Below are 20,266 nucleotides of genomic sequence, written 5' to 3'. Positions count from 1 at the left end.
CTAATGAGATCCAGGGCCGCATCTTTAATTAACTGCATTCGTGCAACAAGTCCTTCAAGCTAAATTGAGTCCCTGGTCAGTGTCGTATTTATGGCAATGTGCAGGTTGACATACTTGCAAAGTCGGCTGTAGAACTTGAGAAGACGTAGGACTTTCCTCGTGATGTACGGTCGTGTCTCGCCCTCGAAAATCAAATCAAATATGTGATCTTTGGAAAGGTTGGTGGACCAGGCTTAGTATTCCAACTTGCAATCCATATAGATAGATAGATATATAGATAGATATATATATAGATAGATATAGATAGATAGATAGATGGATAGATAGAGATAGACAGATAGATAGAGATAGATAGATAGATAGAGATATATAGATATATATAGATATAGATATATATAGATATAGATATAGATAGATAGATAGATAGATATATTTATCTATCTATCTATCTATCTATATCTATCTATCTATCTATCTATCTATATATATATATATATATATATATCTATCTATCTATCTATCTATCTATATATATATATATATATATATATATATTTTACCCCTGGGGTAGGGGGGGTTTTCAAGAATACTCCCCCAGTATCCCTGCTTGTCGTAAAAGGCGACTAAAAGGGTTGGCGGAGGGTTTGTGCCCCTCCCCGGAAAACAACTAACTAAAAAAACAAACAATAAGCCTCGGACAAGCACTGACCAAACGATGACGACCAAGGACCGGACAAAGGACATGGTTATCGGAACGTGGAATGTAAGCGGAGCGAATGATGAGGTGAAAGAGAGAGAGATTGTCCAGGTGCTTGAGGGTGCGAAAGTGGATGTATGTGGAATAACTGAAACAAAATGGAGAGGAGAAAGTGTGACAATGGGAGTATGGATGGGGTTTATGTGCAGGAGTAGGTGAGAATGAGAGGGCAAAGGAAGGAGTATGTATAGTTGTGAGTAAAAGATGGAAGAAGAGCATAAGTCAGTATGGATCAGTTGGGTCAAGGATTGTGTGGGTAAAGTTGAAAGTTGGAATACAAATGTGGGCGATTGTGTGTGTGTATGCACCAACGCAAGATCGTGCTAGAAGAGTGAGAGAAGAGTTCTGGACAAATGTGGAAGTGTGCATGGAAAAGTTTGGAAGGAATGAGAGACTGTTTTTGATTGGTGATATGAATGGTAAAGTTGGGAATGTGAAGGTGGATGGAATAGTTGGTGAGTGGGGTGTGCCTGCTGAGATAAATGAGAATGGGAGTGCGTTAGTGGACATTTGTGCTGGGAGAGGGTTGATGATAGCCAATACCCTCTTCAGGCATAAAATGATCCACAGGTATACATGGCGAGTGATGAGAAGGGTGGGTGGTGAACTGAATGAAAGGAAGTCAATGACTGATTATGTGTGTGTGGATGAAAGGATGCGAAGATGTGTAAAGGATGCAAGAGTGTATAGAGGTTGGGGGAGTGGACTTTCTGACCACTACTTGGTGGTGGCCAGAATTAGAATGCACGTAAGATGGAGGAATAGAAGAAGTGAAAGACGAGAGGAAGGAGTGGTTGCTAGGAGAGTGGAAAGGTTACAAGAGGATGAGAAAAAGGCAGAGTATAAGAAAGAAGTGGAGGAACGATTGGGCAAATATGAATTGGAGCAGATGGGAGACGTGGAAGGTGTGTGTAAGATATTTACAGAAGAAATATGTGCAACGTGTGATGTGGTGTGTGGAAGGAAGAGAAGACGGAGGGGGGTGCAAGGAACAGCGTGGTGGACTGAAAAGGTGAAACAGGCTGTGGCACAAAAGAAGAAAGCATACAATGAATGGATGAGAAATAGGGGCGTGGAAGAAGTTGAGAGGCGGAAGAGAGAGTTATATGTAGAAAGAAAGAGAGAGGTGAAAAGATTAGTAAGAGAGAGTAAGAAGAGAGTAGATGAGGAATTTGGAAGGAATTTGAGTGTAAAGTGGAGGGACTGTAAGAAAATGTTCTGGAGAGAGGTGAAAAGAGTAAGACAGGGTGGAAGTGAAGTTAGCAGGGGAGTGAAAGATAAAAATGGTAGATGACTAGTTGAGAAGGGAGAAAAAGTGAGCAGATGGAGAGAACACTTTAGTGAAGTATTGAACATAGATAATGGAAATCATGCGAGTGTAAGTGGCTAGGGAATGGCTGGGAGAATGAGGGAGGTGAGAAGACTGGAAGAAATCACTAGGATGGAAGTTGTGGAAGCAATGAAGAAACTTAAATCGGGGAAAGCCCCAGGAATTGATGAAGTGTGTGGTGAAATGCTGAAGCATGGGGGACAGATAGTAGTAGAATGGATGTGGAAGATGTGCAGATTGGCCTGGGAGGAAGGTAGAGTCCCGGGGGATTGGAAGTCAGGTATTATTTTTCCCTTGTACAAAGGAAAAGGGGAAAAAGAAGTGTGTGGTAATCATAGGGGCATTTGTCTTCTTAGTATAATAGGAAAAGTGTATGGTAGGATACTTATAGACAGAGTTAGAGAAAGAACAGAGAAATTAGTTGGAGAAGAACAGAGAGGCTTTAGGAAGGGAAGAGGTTGTGGAGATCAGATATTCATTCTTAGATCTTTAGTCGAAAAGTTTCTAGAGAAGGGAAAGAAGTTGTACGCGGCTTTCATGGATTTGGAGAAAGCATATGACAGGGTGGATAGACAAGGATTGTGGAAAGTGTTAAGAATATATGAAGTAGATGGGAAGTTGTTGAATGCTGTGAAGAGTATGTATGATGGTGCGAAGGCTGCAGTGCGTGTGGATGGTGAACTAAGTGAATTTTTCTCTTTGAAAGTTGGTTTGAAACAGGGATGTCATGTCTCCATGGTTGTTCAGTCTGTACATGGATAGGGTAATAAAAGAGGTACAAGGTAGGGTAGTGGATGTTGGAGTGGCCCTGGTGAGAGTGGATAGTGTTTGGAAACTCCCTGCAGTGTTGTTTGCAGATGATACTGTGTTGTTGAGTGAAGACGAAGGAGAGCTGCAAGGCTTGGTGGATGAGTTTGAGAGAGTGTGTAAGAAACGGAATCTAAAGGTGAATGTAGGGAAGAGTAAAGTGATGGTCTTTGAGAGAGATGAAGTCAGTGAATGTACAGCGAGGTTGGATGGTGAGGAATTGGAAAATGTGAGTACGTTTAAGTACTTGGGTAGTGTGATGAGTAAGGATGGAGGTTTGGAGGGTGAAGTGCTTGAAAGGGTGCAGCAGGGAAGAAAGGTTGCTGGTTCTTTGAAAGTAGTGATAAGAAACAGGGAAGTGAGCATGGAAGTGAAAAAGTTACTACATGACAGTATTGTGATACCAACTCTAACGTACAGAAGTGAAGCGTGGACATTGTTGGAAGGACACAAGTCAAGAGTGAGAGCAGGAGTCACGTGAAGACACAGGCTGACGAATGAGGATATAAAGGAGCGTTGTGGTGTTGATGTGGATGTGATAGGAAGCGTTATGAGGAACACACTGAGGTGGTTTGGCCATGTGGAGAGGATGGAGGGTGAAAGACTGACGAAGAGAGTGTATGTGAGTGAGGTGGAGGGTGGAAGAGGGAGGGGGAGGCCGAGGATGAGATGGAGGGATGGGGTGGAGAGGTATATGAGAGAGGGGGGTGTGAGTTGGGAGCAGGGCAGTGAAATGGCGGAGGACAGGGAGACTTGGAGGCGATTTGTTTGTGGCCACCCCAAACGGGATTGAGGCGTCTGGCAATATATATATATATATATATATATACACTAATTATGGCTTTGTGGAAATCGCCCACCACAAGGGGCATTAGGCCAAATATGACTAAAAGCTAAACACACAGTAGCAACTCACTCGCTTGGCACAAGACGGTCAGTTTAGGGGGTCAGGCGTGGAGGCAGCAAAATATTAAATGCTCGTAAATTGGCTAGACGGACTTCCTCCTGACAATCAGAATGGGTGGAATCCCCTCACTCAGGTCGGCTGCCCGGAAGCAGATCGTAGAACGTAGAGAAAGTCGTGGCTCCAAGCTGGTATGACCAGGTGTGGGTGTCGAATGTCAAGAGGTGACGGTAGGTGGTCACATCTAGCCGATCCTTAGTTTTCATGGTAGGGGGGTGAGATAGGCTGCCCTTCTCTGCCTGAGGAGGGAAGGACTGATCAACCCCTTCCACAACCTAGGAGCTGATCAACGCATCCTTGGTCATGGAGACAGTGTTAGAAGAGTCCCTCCCCTTCTAGCCACGTCCTGAGCCGGGTCAGTGATCGATTGGGAAGGCGTCCTGTTGAGGGAAGCCAAAAGCCATGGCCTCTTCTGTGTTGTGCGGTGGTTTGGAGGTTCCAGCTGCCGGCCCCAGTGCTCTCGGTGGCGAGGGGCAGCACGTGCATCATGGGGGAAGCACTCAGGGATGAGAAGGTGAGGCAGCCCATGCTCCTGAAAGATCTTGGGGAGGAGAACGCACAAAGCCCCCTTATCACCCCCACAAGAAGCCTCTGCCATCGCGATGCACATTTCCACGATGTTGCTTATGACCAGAGGACTTCCATGACCCCTGGCCTGGCGTCCCCGGGATGAAAGATGTCGCCGTGCATGGCAACACCTCCCAACACAGTAACGTCCCGAGCCTCAGGACCCTTAGGAGTACCGAAAAGACTAAACTCCACCATCCCCAAGGGAGCATTGGAGGTGCCATAGAACAGGTTTAATGACAGCCTGGTGGTGCATGAAAACATCAACACCAGTATCCTGGCACTTGATGAAGCCGTCCCCCCCCCCCCAACATTACACCAAACCACAGTCCCAATGATCTTCGTCTGGGCTGCCAGAGATTGTTGTTTGCTGTTTGCCCCCCTCAACGGGTCGCAGGCAGCAGCAGGTGATGTGGCCTTCATTGTAGCTCAAGCTACTCTCCCTCTCTCTCTCTCGATCTCGGTCTCATATACTGATGTCCCCAATATTGGTTTCTGTGCTTCGACTGGCAATCAGCAGGTGATGGGTGCTGATGTGTAATGTAGCAAGGCATTACCTATCTGCAGTCCGTGGTATTCTGTTGGTAGAGGTACAGTACTCTCCCTATTAGTATAAATGATTTAGATAGATTTAACTACTTGTATTTTTAGGCTTAGGTGTCGGGTAGCAATTTGTTTAGTAGGTTTATTAATAATATGTTCTTGAACTAGGGGTATGTATGAATGTGTGTATATATGAATATATAAATCAATCAGTCTATCTATCTAATATCTATCTATCTATCTATCTATCTATCTATCTATCTATATATATATATATATATATATATATATATATATATATATATATATATATATATATATATATATAATTGCCTTAATGACCTGGGCCTCTGGCCTGAAGGTCGATAAGCAAAGAAAAAAAAAGGGGAAGGGGGGAAAATCACGCCAGGCTGCTCTCACTCAGTTTATTAGACGCATGCGGCAGTAAAGGCAAAAACAGCTAAGTGATACATAGCTTGAAAGAAGCTGAATTCATAAGGAATATATGAACAGGTGCAGACGATGCACAGCCTGTAACAAACTTCACATCACCTTCCAAATCTTGTCACCCATTCCTCTGCAACCATCATTTTTCACACTAACCGTAGCTGCCTGCGATTATCATCTTAGTAATACCATAAAGTGTCTTTTTGATCCTTTTTCTGGCTAGTCTGGTGGAGTTTTGCAACAAAGAGAAATGAGGGATTAAGAGAGATAACATAAATATTGGAAAACGTATCTTCTCACGGTTCGGACAACTCTAGTATTATATTCCAGCAAAGGCCAGACCATTTTATTCAGCCGAAGGTGAGTCATATCGGCGTGAGAGTAGTGCTGATGCCATTAACTCTCAAGAACGGGATAGCTCTGGTGTTTTACTTAACACCAGATCCTTTTATTCAGCCGTTAGTAAGTCAGACAACACTGAGAATATTATCACTATCACCGCTAACCCTCTCATGGTCGAGGCAACTCTCGTATTATCTTGCATCTAGCATCAGACGCTTGTACTGAGAGTCAGAAGAACCTGAGTGTTAAAACAAAGTCTATCACTCTTCTACTTTGCAGACTGTATGGTTAACGCCCTCCAGACCTGCGAGGAAAACTGCATCTCATTCACTAAAGAATGTGGCAAAACACTGCCAGAGGTGAGTCCCATGCAGAGTCACAGTTAAAAAAACGATAAATGTTAAGTTATTTTGCCTGGGGTAAGTGTCACGTATAGCACGAGTTAAAAAACTGAAAATTTAATAATAATTGTTTATGCCCGCGGTAAATGCCATGCAAAGCCACAGATATGAGACTGTGAAGTTTAGTTTTCCTTCGTTGCACCCACGTCCGTCGGTTATTTCAGTGTGCTCTACTGTGTGACATTACATCCCCAAATTAGGGAGCTCTTCCCTAAACATTTACTTTGTAAATGTGTCTTATGTGGGGTTTCAATATCGTCCCGTAAGTAATTTCTCCAATCATGACGAGCGATCTTCAGCCTGGGATAGCTCCCATTCCCAGTGGTGTCAAGGCAGCTATGGTGGCCTAAACCACACCTTGTCCCTAAGGTACGCTGCTTTTCAAGATTTCAGGGGCTTCTTGAGTTAGGTTAAGTTTGGAATAATGATTCTCGGTGTGTCTGGGGGGACTTTCCCCCCGAATAAAACAAGGTTAGATTTAGCTTGTTTATGGTAGGTTAAGTTAGAATCGGATGGGATTTTAATATACTTTGATCAACTTGGATTTTATTCCGTATCTAACTTCGGAGTCATGTGGGGATAAGAGTCATTTGCAACAAGATTAAGTCTCATAATTAATGAAATTATGTTAAATCTTAAAAAATAAAAAGTGAAAATAAGAAGAAAAATTAAACTAAAAGCAGCTTACCTTAGGGAGGTGTAGTTTAGGCATCTTCAGCTGCCTTGACACCGTTGTGATTGGAAATATCACAGGTTTAAGGTCGTGTGTCTTGACTGGAGAAATTACTTATGGGACGGTATGGAAACCCCAATAAAGACTCAGTTGGAACGTCAGTGCCATAGAAAAACCCACTAATTCGGGGATAAAATGTCATACAGCACACTGAAAGAACTGACGGATTGGGGTGCGACAGAGGAAAAATTTCCGATTGTACTGTACAATGTTATTATACCAGAAGTTAGGTGTCACGCAAAACCAGAGTTATAAGACTGAAATGTTATTATGCTAAACATTTTCAGCATCGGCCAAGCTATGAAAGTCAATGTAAAAGTACAGATTCATTAGAAAGGTTTGTAGGAGTAGTAAAGGGTAACGTTTATATGTATTTATGAAACTGTTGCTTCAGAAAGATCATTGACACCTTCAGACACACACACACACACACACACACACACACACACACACACACACACATACACACACACACACACACACACACACACACACACACACACACACACACACACACACACACACACACACACACACACACACACACACACACACACACACACACACAAGCTGGACGGACGTGTGACGCCGGCGCTCCGTGCCGAATCATCACGGCCAGTGGCATTACCTAAATTTGCAAAGCTCAGTACCAGGTTAGACTAAATGATTGTTCATTATTAAAAGGAAAAAAATAATAAGTTTAAACAAAGGCTTGTTCAAACAGGAAATAGAACCAAGACGAAAGAATAAGCTGAGTCATCTCTGAGGTTTGTTTAGACTACAACAACACGGAGATTGTAAGTATATGCTTTGCACTTTAAGTATTGCAAAATGGATACATACTTTAGTAAAGCAAATTTGGAAAAGAAAAGGGATAAAGGTAAAAAGCAAAATGATGATTTCTACCAAGAACTGGTTGAAGTAGAGACTCACAATAGACTGGTTGAACGTGTAAACAAACTAGAAATGGCTTTCAAAAATGAAATTGATAAAATAAAGAAGCAGATGCACTTGCAAAAGGAAGAAATAGAAAAACTAGGAAGGGAGGCCAATAAGAAAGACACAACCATCAGTGAACTAACAGTGGAATTGAGTACACTTAGGAAGAAAATGAGTAAAATGGCAAGTACAGTAGTCAATCACGAGAGTGTTATGGAAGAGTTCAAAAATGACAGAGACAATTAGGCAAGTTAGCAGTCTTATTGACCAGAGCAGTGATATTGAGGAGAAGATAACACAAGTGAATGAAGCTGTGCAAAGCTACAAAAATGATGTAGAAACCACGTATGCTGAAATGGTGAAAGTAAAGAAAGACTTAGAAACAAGGGTGGAGGAAAAAAGCATTAAAAAGGAGGTGAAAAGAATAATCCAAAACAATCCAAAGTTAGTCAGAGATTCAGTAGAGATAAACAAATCAATAGTAATCACTGGTATAGAAGAGGAAGAAGTTAAAAACAAGATCACAAGAGACAAAAAGATGACAAATGTAATGAACTTACTGAAAGAAGTATCAGAGGAAATCTGTAGTAAAGACATAGAGGAACACAAAAGGTTAGAGAACTACGAGAAAAGCAAGACAAGACCTCTAAAGGTGACTTTCCAGAGTGTAAACACTGTGGAAGAGATACTAAAAAATGCAAAGAATCTTATGGAAAAAGAGAAGTTCAAAAATGTATGGATAAAATGATGCCTAACACAAGAGGAACTGGAATTACTGAAAGAGAAAAGGGAGGAAGCAAAAACAAAAAATGAGGGAAGATCAGAAGAGGAGAAGAAGAAATTTTTTTACAAAGTAATAGGATTGCAGGTACGAAAATGGTACACAAACAGGATGGAAGGAAAAGGAGGAAGGTAGTAGAACCATGTCATGACAAGTATATAAACAAGATGATAAAGTTGATGTACTCAAATGTGGATGGAATGGTATCTAAATTACTAGAGATGAATGATTATGTCAGAGAAAATGAACCACAAATAATATGCCTAACTGAAACAAAATTAACACCAAGGATATCCAATGACATACTAAACTTAGAGGAATACAATATATGGAGAAGAGACAGAAATCTAAAAAAAGGAGGAGGAATTATAATATTAATTAAGAAAAATCTAAAAGTCAAGGAAATAAAACTAGATATACCATCACAAGTAGAACTGATTGCAGTAGAGATCGACACATCTGAAGGTAAAGTAATTGTAGCCAATTTGTACATGCCACCCAGATCAAACACATGGGAAAGAGACGAATATGAGGACCTGGCAGAGAGTACAATTCAGAGTATAAGATCATTGCTACATAAAATGGAAGAGAAATCGGAAAGAATTATACTAACTGGGGACTTCAATACAAATATAAATTGGAATACTCTAGATATAAATAGCCAAGAAAGCTGTTGGGACCAAAAGCTCCTGGATCTCGTACAAGAGTTTTTCTTAATGCAACATGTGAGGGAAACCACCAGAAAAAGAGGACTTGATGTACCTTCAGTGCTAGATCTAATATTTACTAGGCAAGAAAATGATATTGACAGTTTAATATATCACCCTCCACTCGGCAAAAGCGATCATGCAGTACTAAATTATAACTTCAGGATAGCATATGACATAGTAAACAGCAATGACAGTTACAAAAAGAGCCTAAACTATAAAAAGGGAAATTATCTAGACCTAAAGAAGTATTTCTTAGAAGTTGATTGGGAAAATGAGCTTAGAGGACAAGATTTAAATGCTGTATATAAAAAATTTCGTGAATTTTATGAAATAGGAGTCCAGAAGTACATCCCACAGCACAAAGAAGCAGATAAGAAATTACAGAAATGGTTCAATACAGAATGTAAAAAATCAAAAGAAAGAAGAGATTTGTTGTGGAATAGATACAGAAGACGCAATAGTGGAAGGGCGTATAATAATTACAAACAGGCAAGAAACGACTATACAAGAATAAGGAGGGAAGCCCAGAAACAGTTTGAGGAGGATATAATAAATAAAAGTAGTGATCAACCAAAGCTATTTTACAGCTATATCAGAAGCAAAACCAAAGTAAAAGATGTAATACAATCCATTACGGACGAGGGAATCACTTATACACAAGAGAAGGATATTTGTGAAGCACTAAAGAATTTCCAATTAGTTTTTACAGAAGAAAAAAATTTTGAGAGGGACTATGTGGAACATGCATGTCCACACATACTACCAGATATACAAATAGCAGAAAAAGTCATACAGGAGGAGTTGAGTGGATTAGACAGAGGAAAAGCAAGTGGTCCTGATGAAATTTCATGTTGGGTATTACGAGAATGTGCAAAGGAGTTAAGTAAACCATTATTTTTAATTTTCAAGAAATCCTTGAGTCAAGGTAAACTACCTGATATTTGGAAAAAAGCAAATATTGTCCCCTTATTCAAGAAAGGAAATAGACAAAATCCACTCAGCTATCGACCAGTATCACTGACCAGTGTTGTAAGCAAGGTATTAGAAAAACTTATAAGAAAAGCTTGGGTAAATCATCTAGAAGAACACAGTATGATAACAGAAAGACAATTTGGTTTCAGAAAAGGAAAATCATGTGTTACTAATCTGTTGATCTACTATGACAGAGTAACTAACACAATACAGGAAAGGGAAGGATGGGTGGACAGTATCTATTTAGATTTCAAGAAAGCTTTTGACACAGTACCACACCAAAGACTTTTATGGAAACTGTACCATCAAGGAGGAATTCGAGGAAAACTTTTTTGTTGGATGCAAGACTTTCTCATAAAAAGAGAAATGAGGACAGTACTTAGAGGAAACTACTCATCATGGAAAGAAGTGACTAGTGGAGTACCACAGGGTTCAGTGCTGTCACCAATCATGTTTTTAGTGTATATAAATGATATAAACAGTAACACAGGAAATGAGAGCTATATGAACATGTTTGCAGATGATGCAAAAATACAAAGGAGAATTACTAACACAGACTCTTGTAGGGAGCTACAAGAAGAATTAAACAAACTTCATGAATGGAGTAGTACATGGCAAATGGAATTTAATGTGGACAAGTGTCATGTAATCAAGTTTGGTAAAAGTGGAAAAAGACCTGATTGGGATTATAAGTTAGGAAATAAAACCCTATACACATCAGAAAGAGAGAAAGACTTAGGTGTGATTATCAATAACAGACTATCTCTGGCTGACCACATCAGCGAGAAGGTACGGAACATGTATACACTGCTTGCAAATATGAGAATAGCATTCACATACATAAATGAAGACATGCTAAGAAGGATAATAACATCATTCATTAGACCAACCCTGGAATATGCATCAGTAGTCTGGAGTCCTCATCTCAAAAAGCATATAGACAAGATTGAAAAAGTTCAAAGGGCCGCTACAAGATGGATACCAAGCTTAAGGGACCTAAGCTATGAAGAAAGACTAAATAAACTGAATCTACCAACACTACAGGAGAGAAGGAAAAGAGGTGACATGATAATGCTATATAAGTGCATATCAGGAAATGAGAAAATAGACATAAATGATTACTTAACATATGGAGAAGCATCAGCAAGAGGACACTGCAAAAAACTGCATAAGAAGAGAGGTGATAAAGACGTAAGGAAATTTAGTTTCCCAAACAGAGCAATTGATCAATGGAATGCACTACCGAATGAAATAGTGTGTGCCAAAACAATTCACAAATTTAAGGATATGTACGATAAATATGGTTTAAGACACAGGACAGTACGAGCTTGACTCATTCCTGTAAGGATACAATTAGGTAAGAACAATTAGGTAAGAACACACACATACACACACACACACACACACACACATCTTATCCTTCTCGAGGGTAACATCGCAAAATAATGGTTGAAATATTTAGGGATTTTTTTTTCCTAATTATGATACAGATCGCATTAAAAAATCCTGCTTATAAATTAATAAACAGCATTTAGTGGAGTGCAGCTTAATTGATTAAAGTTCTATCTGGAGTTATAAACACTGGAATATGTATGGCTGTGTACTGTCACGAATCTATTTCACAGCAGTTACTAATTCCACAGTCATTTAATTATAACTCTAACACAGTTTACGAGTACTTTCATCTTAGAAATACACGTCCTGCTGGCGACACAAGGTGTTACCCAATGTGCCTCCGCCATGCCTTTGGTACACCACACAACCTCCATTCCAGGTTTCATTGTGGGTTTAACCCGTCACGTCCTGAGGTTTTCCACACTTCCAACATCCCCCAATCCCGAGGTATTTTCGAAAAAAATTTTTTTTGGCTAAAACCTCTGCTTTTGGTGAGAACCCTCGAAAATTCATTGAGAAATCGCTCACCTGAGGTTTAAAATACTCAATCCAGGTAGGAGTTCCTCCTTACCTGACTGGGTTTTCTAACATGCTGGCACCAAAGAAAACGAGTTCTATGGGAGGGTAACTATTTCATGCAACTCATAAACGGTATTTATTTATTTACTTGGTACGAATTTATATATAGTATGAGAGTATATTGGTTTTCAAGCAGTAATATAGGCATTATAAGCATTGTTTCACTCACTAACTAATCACCATACCTGACCTTTTTTTGCCACATTACCTGATGATTATTTCTGACTGTTTCTTCTTCTAATGCTATGTAAACTTTGTCTTCCACATTGTCATCGATTGGGGAATCACTCTGGCCCTGAATATCTTTACTGGCCAGATCACTTGTAACAGGTGAATTGCCGAGACAATGGCGTGAGGGGGGGAGGGGGGAGGTTATGTGGTGTAAGGCATTGTTCCTGCTTGGCATCTTGTAGAGGAATAGAGGAAGGTGTCCCGTGTATACGTACGAAAAATCATGCACGAAAATTGAAAATTGTGCAAATTAGGGACCTTGCAAATGCACGACGTACCGGTACGTCGCCGGGACTGGCAAATGCAAATCGTTGCAAAGTACCCATACATCGACGGAATGGGGCGGGTTAAGTGAGGCTCAAGATAAACTAAGATGACTCCATATGACCATGACCTTTGACTCCTTGATCCTGCTGACTTAATCAGATCATTGCCCCTTCATACTGTATCAGTAACAAAAGTTTGGTAGAAATATGTCAAAGGGTTCAGGATATATCTCGCCCACACTCATATGACCTTGACCTTTCATCTTGTAATCTTGTTTACCTGTTCATTTAATCGTCCCCTCATAATGGATCACTGATAAACGTTTGGTCGGAATCCATCAAGTGGTTCAGGAGATGCTACACCCAAACCCACATAACCTTGACCTTTGACCCCTTGACCTTGCAGACCTAATCATTTCATCATCCCTTCATAATATATCACTGAGAAAAGTTTGATCAAAAACCGTTGAGGGGTTCACGAGATACCGCGCTCACAATGATAAACTAAGTCAAACCCATATGACCTTGACCTTTGACCCCTTGACCTAGTTGATTTAATCAGTTCATTCTTTCCTCACACTGCATCAATGACAAGTTTGGTGGGAATTCGTCAATGGATTCCGGAGATTTCACATCCAGAAAAGAGTTATGGACTTACACACACATGCACCCACGCATGCACACACAGACAGACCAATCACATAATGCCTCCTTCACCGTAGTTGGGCAGAGGCATAATGAATTACAGTGTAAGATTATACGTGCATAAATTTATGATCCTCTTACACAGTCAAAAGAACTAAAAATTTTTGTGATTAATTTGGTGGTTTGTTGCCTAAAAAAATATCGAAACAAGAAGCGGTGCCAAGGCACAGCAAACCCGTCCCTGGCAATCATTTTACTGTTGATGTATAAACACTACAGGATATCAAGTCAAAGATGTCACATATCAAATTTGGAGTAAATCGAGTGAAAATTTACGATTTTATGACCATTTGAAATTTTAGGCCTGATCCACCTGACACTGACCCTATACCGCTAACCGGGGGGATGACCCCCCTGAGGTAATGAGGCATGTTATACGATGCAAATTTGAAAGATGCACCTTCAGGGTTTCGTTTCACGTTGACATGACGAATTTGAAACGAGTTATGGCGAAAAACTATTTTTGCCCACCCCTCTTTTTTTTTTTTTTTTCATTTTCTGTTCGTACAGCCTAGGCCTTGGCCCAATTAAGCCCAAAATTTAATCAGGTGATCAGAATATCATAGCCCATCATCCCTGTAATTTTAGTAAAAATCGCACGAGTAGATTTTACGTAAAGTTGTTAACAGACAGACAGACAGACAGATGGATGGACAGACAGACACAAACAGACCGAGTGAGAATAACACACGTCCCCCAGCCCCTCCTGGGTGGGACCTTTATATATATATATATATATATATATATATATATATATATATATATATATATATATATATACAGAGAGACAGACAGACAGACAGACAGACAGAAATCCTCTGCTGCCTGGCGTGCCTCTGGGTGTCAGATAGAGGAACATCTCATAGGTATATGAGGTATATTATCTTAGATGGCTTAGATCATGGTGCCGTACCCTCTACTGATATATAGGACTCCACCGAATATACTGAATAAGGTGACAGAAAAAAGAATATGCATCTCACCAGAAACTATGTGGCATGGCGGTAAGATAAATGCCATAATACCCGAACCAAACATGAATTCTACTGGTAATAATTTTACACACTGACCCCATTACCTCTTGTGCTTTAATATGGTACCAGAAGTGTGTAGCCTGTCTCGACGAAATAGAGAGCAGGACAATAAATAAAATGAAATTCATGCAAAATATGTAGGTACAATGTAAGGAGTGTAACAGAAGATTACAAACTTGATACCATAATGACTGAATTTGAAAACATTAGGTGGAATATAATAGGCCTGAGACAAATTCACAGAAAAGAAGAAAAATTAATTCAGCACCAAGACAGAAACCACTTATTTTACTGCAGAGGACGACGGAATGGACGACTTACAGGTGCAGGACTTCTAATTAATGGAAATTTTGCCGAGTACATTGTTAAATTCAGCAGTATCTCTGACAGAATAGCATGGATTGTAAGTGAACTATACAAATGATATGCCCTGAAAGTAATACAGGCATTTGCACTCATCTCTCAAGGTTTAGGTCTAGAAACAGAAACAATCTATGGTGACATTTCACAGATTATGGAAGAAAAAAAAAAAAGATATACTATATGCATGGGAGATTTCAATGCAAGAGTTGCGAAACTGAAAATGCAGAAGCATGTATGAGAAAATTTGGAGTAGGAGAGAGGATTTACAGAGGTTAAACTGTGGTAAACTTTGCTGCAATGTATAACATGAGAATACTGATCAAATTCTTTCACAAAAGAACAGGAAGAAAATGAACCTGAAGAAGCCCAAATGGAGAAACAAAGGATGGAGCTGACTCCATTATAGCATTAAGAACAACATATTCACTAATGCTGCTACCATCAAAAAGTAAATAGAGGATGTGACCAAAGAATGATGGGTTTCACCACCAAATTCAAAGCCAGAAGTGGAGGAAAGAGGCTGATCAAAACTAAAAATTATGCCCAATAAAAGTAAGCAAAAACAAAGCAGCCTGTCAGTTACGAATAAAAAACAGATTTCAGGATCTAAGTTATGCCGAGTGTAACATTATGAGTTAAATGGGGCATCAGCACAGGTTGTAGAGAAAGCTTATACAACCAAAGCTAAGAAGCATTAAAAATGACCCTCGAGTTCATGAAAAGAAGAATGGAGATGAAACTAAACACAAAGAAAGATGAAATAGAAAGAACAAAATTAACCCACAAATGCCAGGCAATACTTAACCTGCCTTGTGCCAGTGCTGTTTTAAAACTGTCTGACATAATGCTGTGGCCAGTGCCAGTGCCATTTTAAAATGGTTTAAAATATAAAAAACTTCACTGTGACCACATTTTTCAAGATTCGCGGGTAAAAACTGGAAGGTATGTAAGGTAACTATTCCTCTACCATCCCCCAGGCTGTCAAGGCCATACACTCACTCGCTCCCCCCCTCACGCTTGCTCTGCCTCACTCTGCCTGTGTGCCTCAGCCTCACCCAGTGCTGTACATAGTGAAGGCATTTGGTAAATATTTTCATGTAAGTGTAAGTCATAAATATTTTCTTGTAAGTGTAAGGACTATATAGTGAAATCAAGTTCTAAATACCTTCTTGTAAGTGCCAGGACTGTACACAATGAAGTCAGGTTGTACCTATCTTCAAGTAGGTGTAATATAATGCATTCACAGCGAGAAAGACACACAAATTGTGATAGATGCTGAAGTAATAAGTAATCAGAAAAGTGTACTGAACATTGCTATACCTTCCCAGCATAAATACCTGAGTATACCTTACATAGAAAACGGCTTTCTCTCACGTATGTGGTGAGCGTGAGAGAGTGGCTATACCTTTACATGAGTATGCAGGAATCAATAAAACTCATTTCCAAGCCTTGGTGAGCATTTTAATGGCAAAATTTGTTGTTTCCCCATCAAAATCTATCATTTTAGCCAGAAAAAAAAAGGTTGAAAAATGGCCGGCACTGGGGTGACCCATTGGGCTAAAAATAGCCGGCACGCAGCAGGTTAACAAAGTCATCACCTCAGTATGGGCAATTTTTCAGAAACAACAGAAAACTGCTTGTTTTCAAACCTTAATATCTCAGAAACTATAGCACTTAGGGAAAAGAATTAAAAACCACTTTACTCAGCATCTCTTCATCTTGCAAATGAAAGTTTCTCCAGGTCTCTAGGTCTTTGCATTGATGAGTAATGTTGTGGGGAAGAGAACTATTTTTTTGTGGTGGGAGCAGCTTGAGAGTAGGACGTGTTCGTGCATCTGTGGGCTGGGCCCACTATGGCTTTGCTCTCAACCTGACAAATTACTCCACTACTAGAAAAAGTAGACTGTTGCATTCAAGGCATGCTCTATGGCACTATCCTTAGCCCTTTTCTAGTATCCTTGAAAAAAGGCTTGGCAGGGGTGGATGATGCAATTGGCAACATGTAGTTCATACGGAATCAGACAAAGACGCACCTGAAGAAAGCATTGTACACCAGGCAATGGCAAGGAACAGACTGACTCTTGCCTGTTTGGTATAGAAGGACTCCCTCCCTACCCTTTGGTGGCGAGATGAAATGGCGGCCAGTTCAATTGATGGCAGGAAGACACTTACTGTATAGCCGCTACCCGACAGCCCTTTAGCAGCCCAATTGTGACATGTACGAGTATAACGTTACCCAGCGGATATGGGTTACATAAGATTATCAACATGAGAAAAAGAGATAAAAACAAGAGAGGATCATAGATCAGGTCAAAGAAACAATCAAAAGAAGAAACAGTCTGAAACATGTCAGAAACACACTGACCCTGGGAAAGCAACAAATTATATCCCAGAAAGAGAATGATTTTGGAGTCACCAGTGACGAGAGAAGACGGTGAAGAGAGCAGAGGAATTTTACAAAAAAACTGTATGCATTAAAGAAAATAGTAAAGATACTGTCGGTAACACTCCAGATTATATAACTTGGATTATTGTACAGAGTCCGTAACTACTTCGCCGATGAGCAGTTAGCTATAATTTATAAGAGTCATGTGCGCTCTCAGCTTGAATATTGCTCACCCTTGTGGAATGGTTGTGGAGAGGTTGCATTGAGACAACTGGACAAAATTCAGAATAAAGCTGTTAGAATCATTAACAACCCTGCCATTACATATAAACTACCTCCCCTGCAAGTAAGAAGGAATGTTGCCTCCCTTGCGTTATTTTACAGATATTTTTTTGGCAAGTGCTCAGACGAGGTTGTGTCCATGGTGCCACCTCTCCATGCCTTCCCTCGTGCTACACGGGCATCTGGTAGCGCTCATGACTGGAATGTCACTCAACCATATTGCAGAACTTCTGCCTATCAGAATTCTTTCATTCCCCGAACTGCTTCTCTCTGGAACTCGCTTCCCCAGAGTTGTTTTCCTCCAAATTTCAACTCACAACGAAGTCTAACTGTTACAGATATTTTATGAATGGAGGACACCAGTAGTCTGGTGTATGGATTATTTTTTTTCCCCCATTTGTTTTTCCTTCCTCTGTTCTGTTATTAAAAATAAAAATAAAAATAAAAACTGAAATACCAGAGGTAAAATTAGACAAAGTAAAACATTTATCTTAAAACAATGAAAAGAGGGAGGGCACCAAGAGAAGATGAAATAGAAGCGCATTTACATCTCGATGCAGGAGTAGAAGCTTAACACAGTCTAGCTCACTTATTTACCCAGTGTATAGAGAAAATGAAAATTCCCAATGCAAGGTGCAATGCAATAGTTATTTTGGTATACAAGATAGGCGACTGAAAATGTCCTAGTAACTATTGACTTATTAGCTAATTGTCAATTATTTACAAACTCTTCACTAAAATCCTTACAGACCGAATATCATCCAATTTGGAAGACAACTAACCTCGTGAGCGGGCAGGATTCCTAAGCGGTTATACGACTGCTCATCATTTACACACAATAATTCAGTGATCTGTGAAAATTACAGAATATAATATACCGCTGTGCTTGGGTATCGTTGATTACAAAAAGGCTTTCATTTCAATGGAGCAAAGAATAATCATAAATTCATTCCATAAACAAGAAATTCTCGCAAACATTGTTAAATTACTCAAAAACATAGTAAAGAGAGATTTTTTTTTTATGCAAAGAAGAAGGAACCAAAGGCCATGAGCCCACATGATAGTTCCCTCAAGAAAAAACAAAAGCAAGATAACAGAGGCCAAATTCAAGATCCATTCATTTCGAGATGCCTGGAGACATTGCGTTTGAAGCAATGGAGTTTATACTCGGTAGGAAGCACAGAATGAGGAAGACAGTTCCAGATTTGACTTGTTGCATGCGTGAGTGACTGGGAGAAAAGGTTAAGCCACGCATTAGAAAGCTGGACATTGGACCGTACAGGAATGCTAGTTCATTGCCAGACGGCTGCAACACACCTGTCATATTGGTGGACCAATGTATCAGTAAGTTAAGAGATGCATAAAGATGCAACAGTGTAGTGAAGAGACAGAATCAGAAGGGAGTCAGTAAGAGGAGGAGAGTTAATGAAACGAAAAGCCTTTGACACCACCTTGTTGGAAAGAGCTGTATGTGGGGAGCCTCCCCACACAAGAGAGTTGTACGCAACACAGGGGCGAATAAAACTCGTGTATAAAATCAGTAACTGTGTGGGGGTAATTAAATATCGAGTCGACTTAGCACACCTAATGTCTTCGGAGCAGATTTAACAAGAGAGGTAATATATTATTTCCAACATAAATCCCGGGAGAATGAAACCCCAGGTATGTTTAAAGATGATGCAGGATTGATGTCCATATTGTTATAAATTGGAGGATACTCCTGCAGATGATTTAGATGGGTCGAAAAATGTATTAAGAACAAGATTACTTTTCCCCAGTCAGAAATATGAGACAAGTCAGACATTAGGTGTGCCACAGCCTCATCCTTTGTCTGTTGAAGTAATTGCTGAGATGGACGACACAAGAAGCGAAAGGAAAAATGAACAATAGAGTGACCAGCATATGAATGGATAGGGTTAAATGTACGACTCAGAAGGTTATTCAACAATTGAAGGAAGCGAGTTGGTGATAGGACAGAGCCCTGAGCAACACCACTAAGGATAGCTGTAGAAGAATGGTGGCCGTCTACAACATCATCTATAGAACAACCAGAAAGAAATCCAGAGATGAAGGCACAGATAGAAGGATAAAAACCGTAAGTGTCCAGTTTGGAAGATTAGCCAGACTCGATCGAAAGCATTTGTTATGTCAAGTGCAATGGCAAAGCTTTCGTCAATGTCCTGATCGGAGGATGTGTTACTTACAGTACTTTGGTGATAGAAACTCCGTGTACAAACAGCTAGTTAAGGAGTTTATTATGCGCTCTGACAAAAATAGTCTACCCTTCTTGAGTGTCTGCTCAGAACTGATGCAGTAACGCCTTCGCCCAGGCTTGGGCTCTGGGAAAGCGTGCAAGGTCAGCAAGTTTAGTGGGGGCATGTATGCATTGTGGGGGGGGGCATATGTACATCGGGGGTAGACATATTGTAGGGGGGGTACACTACTGCCCCAGGTAGCCGAGATGGTGTCTCCTGACACCAGGAGATATATGGTGTTTGATTATATTACTAAGGCAGGGTCAGGGAGGTTTGTACAAGGAATAAGTATGATACAGGGGCAGTAGGGGAGACATGGCCATGTTGAGGGGAGGGAATTAGGAGGATATATACATATAAGATATACAAGGATTAATAGGTATGTGTCCAGTATGGGTCGAAGTTATACATTGACATAATGGGGATTATACAATAATATCTTGATACATGATAAACAAGGAGTACAGTAGATATGAG

General features: G+C 40.2%; 1 protein-coding gene across 1 annotated transcript in view; it reads left to right on the top strand.

Annotated features, from left to right (window-relative positions):
- The window catches only part of LOC145391905 (uncharacterized), an 88,109-nt gene that overhangs the window by 40,365 nt on the left and 27,478 nt on the right, over nucleotides 1-20,266 (top strand). Inside the window, exon 4 of the mRNA XM_080266400.1 lies at nucleotides 6,037-6,116. Coding sequence (XP_080122526.1) covers nucleotides 6,037-6,116 — 80 coding nt within the window. The remainder of the gene's footprint in view (nucleotides 1-6,036; nucleotides 6,117-20,266) is intronic.

Source organism: Coenobita brevimanus, chromosome 20 (assembly GCF_032717465.1).
Source record: "Coenobita brevimanus isolate Jiangsu-jjx chromosome 20, ASM3271746v2, whole genome shotgun sequence".
NCBI classification, from domain to species: domain Eukaryota; kingdom Metazoa; phylum Arthropoda; class Malacostraca; order Decapoda; family Coenobitidae; genus Coenobita; species Coenobita brevimanus.
This window is presented reverse-complemented; position numbering and strand designations above follow the sequence as displayed.